Here is a 6,166-nt window from a genome sequence, read left to right as displayed (position 1 = left end):
AGAAATATTTTCAAAACAATTCTTAGATATTGACGAGAGAAAAGTTAACATCGATAAAATACATGCAATTAAAATTTTGATAAATCATGCATAATCACTGATTTGCAGGATTCTCCATTTATACAAGTATTTACCGATGTTTCAGAGAGAGAACTAGGTACAATACTAATCTATGGTCAAGCTGTAAATTTTTCCGCATAATTTTAGAAATCCCAATAGATTCACTAGCCATGCCTATGCAAGTCTAATTCAAACAATTACAGCCTATGCATGCCTAATTAATATTAATGAATAAATTGATAAATTAATGAAATGCACATTATTAATATATCAAAATTTAGAATATTGTAATGAAATGTGCCAGCTCCATATAATTTGAAAGTAAAATTCATTACTTACAAATTAGGCTAGCACATGCAATGTTTACCATTACATATGCCTCATTTACATTTATCATGACAATATAATCAAAATGAAAGTAATGAAAATAAATGAATGGATTATATAACAAAATATTAGAAATGTTAGAAAATTTGAAGGCTTATTTTATAAGAAAGGGTTAAGAAAATACAGAATTAATTAGCTGTATGATTGATTACTAACACTTTTTCACTGAAAACGATGGGATAATACTTTTTGTCTCACATAACAAACTCAAAAAAGACATAACATTAAATAAAAAAGATTGTCTGAAAAGAAATTTATAAAATCACTTTTTTGATAAAATCATTTTTAGTGAAAGAGCGTTAGTGTATAATAAATCATATAGGTAATTAATTTTGTTTTTTCGTAACCGTTTTTTTTTTAAACACTTTCAAATTTTCTAACATTTCTAATATTTTGTAGTATAATCCATTCATTTATTTTCATTACATTCATTTTGATTATATTGTTATACTTCTGAAATGTACTTTTTCTATTTTCTTAAATATATTGTTTGTTTAAATCTTATCAAGATCATGATGTCCTGAAGATGGAACGTACCTAGTTCCGAAACATCGAGAGTAAATAAATAAAGAAATGTTTTTTTTAAAAAAAACTCTACCTTCTAATATATATATATATATATATATATATTATATATATATATAATTCATTCATTTGCTTATGAATACCTTATTTCTCTATGTTCCAGAGGTGACTCTGCTAAAATTCAAGAAACCTCACGACTTCACATACAAATCAGGACAATGGGTGCGGATTGCATGTTCGGAACTGAACGCGAACGAATTTCATCCTTTCACCCTATCCTCAAGTCCTAATGAAAACCATCTTTCAGTTCATATTCGAGCAGTGGGCCCCTGGACGACCAATATTAGAAAAGTTTTCGATCCAGCAATTCCAAGAGTCGGTGGAAAACCTAGTGTAAGAGCAATCTTTTATTTAATTTGATCTAATGAATTTTAGGTGATTTAATTCAGCAAAAATTAAAAGTTCAAGTACTGATAAAATAATTATTTCTTAGATTCGATTAGATGGACCATATGGAGAAGCTCATCAAGACTGGCACAAATGTGATGTGGCGATATTAGTAGGAGGAGGCATTGGTGTCACACCATTTGCTTCTATACTCAAAGATATTGTTTACAAATCAAACTTGCAGAAAGAAAACGTGAAAAAAAAGGTAAAATAGACATTACTATGTGAAAAATCAATATGCAATAAAATTTACTTAATATTGAATATTTATAAGTTATTTTTGAGTTGAAAATTGATGATTCTTTTAGTCAGCACTCAGCAGTATTTGAATCACCTTAAAAGTTAATTGAATAAAAATTCGAGTGAAAGAAAAATACCAAATATCCAAATTACATATTCCAAATTAAACATGGTTATTCCAATTTTATAGGGACTTTAATATCTTTTCAATGCTTTCACTTTCAGGTATACTTTTTATGGGTAACAAGAACCCAAAGACAATTCGAGTGGTTAGTAGACATCATAAGGGAGCTGGAGCAGACTGATATCAATGAAACAGTTGTTGTCCATATATTCATCACACAGTTCTACAAAAAATTCGATCTCAGAACTATATTACTGGTAATCACAACTTTATGTTAATTTTCTCTCATTAATAATAGCTGAAGGTTTTAATAACAATTGAAATAAATTAGAATCATTTTGGTATGATCATAACATGAATCTTTGATACAATACAAAATATTATAGGTTTTTTAACTTCATAAAAATTTCTAAATTTAATTTTATATTTGACTTACTATCTGAAATATATTAATAAGCTATAAATTTCAATTAGGTTTACTTCACTTTAAGTAGTACAGCAGGGCAATGTAAACTAATTTGAATATTGTATTTTCAGTACATATGTGAGACGCAGTTCCAGAAAACAGCTGGACGATCACTATTTACTGGACTACGAGCTGTAACACATTTTGGCCGACCAGATTTTTACCAGTTTTTCAAACACATAGGCCAAATACATCAATCGGTCAGTATCACAATGGGCACTGTCACTAGTGGAATATTACATGGTCATCTAGATAAATTTGCTATTTTTAAAAAAAAATTACTTAAATTAATAAATAATCAATTTTTTAAATCTCTAATCAAAAGATGAAATATGAAATTATAGATTTAAATGAAAAAATCCATCTAACATTTTAAAATTTAATTTTATTTTGGGAACTTTGAAGTTTTTTGAAAACTTTGGGAATTCTTGATAAATCAAAATCATGAGAAAGATGCAATTTTTATTGCTTTTCCAAGATCATCATAGAACATAACAAATAATTTCACATGTCTATTTTAACATTTTAAGGCAAGGAATATTGGTGTATTCACGTGTGGACCACCACACATGAGCAACAGTGTGGAGAGTGCAACTAGAAAAATGACGGAAAGAAGTAACACAGATCAACTATTCTCTCATCACTACACTAACTTTTAAGTCACATAGTTCACGCATAGATTTCAAATAAATATCTCATTGTAATTGTTTTGCATATCACATTCATAATAATAATGTTAAACTTTGTAAGTATTATTCATCGAAAATAATTTATTTCCTACTTTCAGTAGAACACATGCAATCTACATAGATCTACAATTATTTATGTTTTGCAAAGATTTTTTATTTTTGTGTCCAATAATTATTCATACAAAACTCTGAGTACATACATCCTATGTTGCTCATGGCTAAATCATGATATACTTTTATTGGATGGATGTATACTTATATTTAATATGCAGAAGTATTCTTTATCTCATTGAAAATCACAATTTAAGAAACAAAATACTAACAGAAATCAATCCATTTGAAGCTGATATAAGCAAATCTTGATCAATAAGATAATATTTATGACTGAAAATCACAATATCACCTTAGATTATGATCATATATAAAACGAGTAAGACATTGTTTGCATAAGAATGTTATAAAATAAAATCTCTATATAGAGTATAAACAAATAAACAATTATATTTGTAGAATATGTTTTGCATCTATTATTTACTAATTTTATATTTGAAACCTGGAAACAAAACAATATTTTTAGGACTAATACAATGCCAAGTATTCAGAGGTATCTGCCAAGTATCTAAAGGAATTCTGTTAAAAACTCCAATTATACAATTCTGATGTAAAACAAAAACAGTTCTAGAAAAGCAACAAATATTGATCTTATTAGGAAAATATTGAAGATATTGTCCTTAAATTTGCAAGAATCAGAAAATGTACTCTATATATTAGTTTTGTGAAAAATAGTGCAAGGCGTAAAGTATTCAAATAATTAGTTTATACATTCAAGTATAAATTTACTTAATAAACTTTGTAAGAAAAATTATCGAAAATAATTTAATTCCTATTTTCAGTAGAATACGTGCAGTCCAGCTACATAGTTCTACAATTATTTATATTTTGCAAGGACTTTTAATGTTGTGTTCAATAATTATTCAAACAAAACTCTGAGTACATACATCTTAGGCTACTCATGGCTATAACATGATTATTTTTATTGGATGGATGTATACTTATATTTATTGTGCAGAAGTATACTTTCTCTTATTGAAAATCACAATTTAAGTGATTAACCAGAAATCAATCCATTTGAAGCTGATATAAGCAAACCTAGATCAATAAGATAACATTTATGACAGAAAATCACAATATTGCTTTAGATTATGACCGTATATAAAACGAGTAAGACATTGTTAGCGTAAGAATGTAATAAAGTAAAATCTCTATATGAAGAGTATGAATAAATAAATATTATATTTATAGAGTATGAATAACATCTATTATTTCGTCATTTTATATTTGAAAACAATAATATTTTAGGACCAATACAAAGCCCACTATCTAAAGGTTTCAATAGAACTCCAATTATACAATTCTGATCTGAAACAAAAACAGTTTCAAAGTCCTTTCTGGAAAAAGCAATAAATCTTGATTTTATTAGGAAAATATTAAGGATATATTGTCCTTAAATTTGCAATAGTCAAAAAATGTACTCTATATATTAGTTTTGTGAAAAAAGTGTGAAGCGTAAAGCATTCAAATATTTAGTTTATACATTCAAATAAAAATTTACTTAATAAACTTTGTAAGTAAAAATCATCGAAAATAATTTATTTCCTATTTTCAGTAGAACACGTGCAGTCCAGCTACATAGTTCTACAATTATTTATATTTTGCAAGGACTTTTGTATAATAATTATTCAAACAAAACTCTGAGTACATACATCTTAGGCTACTCATGGTTATAACATGATTATTTTTATTGGATGAATATATACTTATATTTATTGTGCAGAAGTATACTTTCTCTTATTGAAAATCACAATTTAAGTGATTAACCAGAAATCAATCCATTTGAAGCTGATATAAGCAAACCAAGATCAATAAGATATCATTTATGACAGAAAATCACAGTATGTCGCTTTAGATTATGACGGTATATAAAAGACATTGTTAGCGTAAGAATATAATAAAGTCAAGTCCCTATGTAAAAAGTATAAGAAAATAAAAAATCTGTAAACAAAGAAAACTATAATATTTTCAAGACTAATAGAATGCCAAGTATAAAAAGGTTTTGATAGAACTCCAATTAAACAATTCTGACCTAAAACAAAAACAGTTTCAAGTCCTTTCTGGAAATAGCAATACATCTTGATCTTATTAGGAGAATATTAAGGATATATTGTCCTAAAATTTGCAATAGTCAGGAAATGTACTCTATATATTAGTTTTGTGAAAAAAGTGTGAAGCGTAAAGCATTCAAATATTAAAGTTTATACATTCAAATATAAATTTACTTATAGACTGACCTTTTTATTTATACTTCATTTATTTAAACCCATGACTGCAAACTCATCACTTCCTGAAATAAAAAAATCTTTATTATTTTTACTAGAATCTAATTCTGCTCTTGAAAGACTTATATTAGATATTTATCAAATTTATTTTATTATTAGATTTAGATATTAAAAATGCCAAAACAACTATGAATTTTAAGTCTCACGTAGCAATTCTAACTTTTACGACCGATTTATTGATCAATCATAAAAGTTTGAGGTTAAGTTTATTCATGTACAATTTTTTCTATAATTAAGCCTTGACATAACATTTTTATTAATTAATGATATAATTTCCTGATGTAATTTTCAACTTAACACTTTTAAACAAAATTTCTGAATAAATCATCAAAGCTTAACGAACTTATTACGGAGTTTGTTAATCAATAATGTAAACACACAAAAGTACAAAAAGAATAAGTTACCATAACGATACTTACTTTTTATTGTTCTGCTTTTTAGAATATATAATTAGACTTCTGATAAACTGCAAAACTTTTTCTAAACTGTTATTAAACGTTTTCAAGGTTACAATTCTTATCAATTTACGACTCGTGTATTTTTCTCCTACTTTGTTTGCGATAATAAACAGTCGCAAGCTGTCAAATGTCTAAACTCATATCAAGCGTACCAACATAAGAACAGTATTGGCGCAAATTTAAAAAAAACTAAAAACTAAAAACGTGCTTTCCACACCAAAAATTATTTTTTTAAAAAATATTAATATTTTTGAGAAAAATTTACTCTGAAAAAATTAGATTTTTGAGAAACCATACATTTTTGACAAAAATTTACTTTTTTTTGAAAAAAAAAAGACTGAAGAAACTTTTTTTTTAAATATTTTGGAAATTCT

At 26.4% G+C, this 6,166-nt stretch overlaps 2 protein-coding genes across 2 annotated transcripts in view; one reads left to right on the top strand and one right to left on the bottom strand.

Moving 5' to 3' along the window:
* LOC113363323 (GPI mannosyltransferase 2-like) overlaps nucleotides 1-5,888 on the bottom strand; it is a 56,356-nt gene extending 50,468 nt beyond the window's left edge. Inside the window, exons 1-3 of the mRNA XM_026605817.1 lie at nucleotides 5,754-5,888; nucleotides 5,287-5,339; nucleotides 1,116-1,360 (exon numbers count right to left, since the gene is read on the bottom strand). The gene's annotated coding sequence lies outside the window, so the exon portion shown is untranslated. The remainder of the gene's footprint in view (nucleotides 1-1,115; nucleotides 1,361-5,286; nucleotides 5,340-5,753) is intronic.
* Nucleotides 1,108-2,920, top strand: LOC113387584 (dual oxidase 1-like). Its single transcript, XM_026624925.1, has 5 exons — nucleotides 1,108-1,365; nucleotides 1,466-1,624; nucleotides 1,885-2,040; nucleotides 2,321-2,449; nucleotides 2,780-2,920. The coding sequence occupies exons 1-5, from the start codon at nucleotides 1,108-1,110 to the stop codon at nucleotides 2,906-2,908; spliced, it is 831 nt and encodes a 276-aa protein (XP_026480710.1). The 3' UTR covers nucleotides 2,909-2,920.
* Nucleotides 5,889-6,166: the final 278 nt, after the last annotated feature.

This window comes from Ctenocephalides felis, unplaced genomic scaffold (assembly GCF_003426905.1).
Source record: "Ctenocephalides felis isolate EL2017-DRISC unplaced genomic scaffold, ASM342690v1 CF-g0.4_SCAFFOLD_00845, whole genome shotgun sequence".
Taxonomy (NCBI): domain Eukaryota; kingdom Metazoa; phylum Arthropoda; class Insecta; order Siphonaptera; family Pulicidae; genus Ctenocephalides; species Ctenocephalides felis.
The sequence above is the reverse complement of the archived record's forward strand: the minus strand, read 5'-3'. Positions and strand labels throughout refer to the sequence as shown.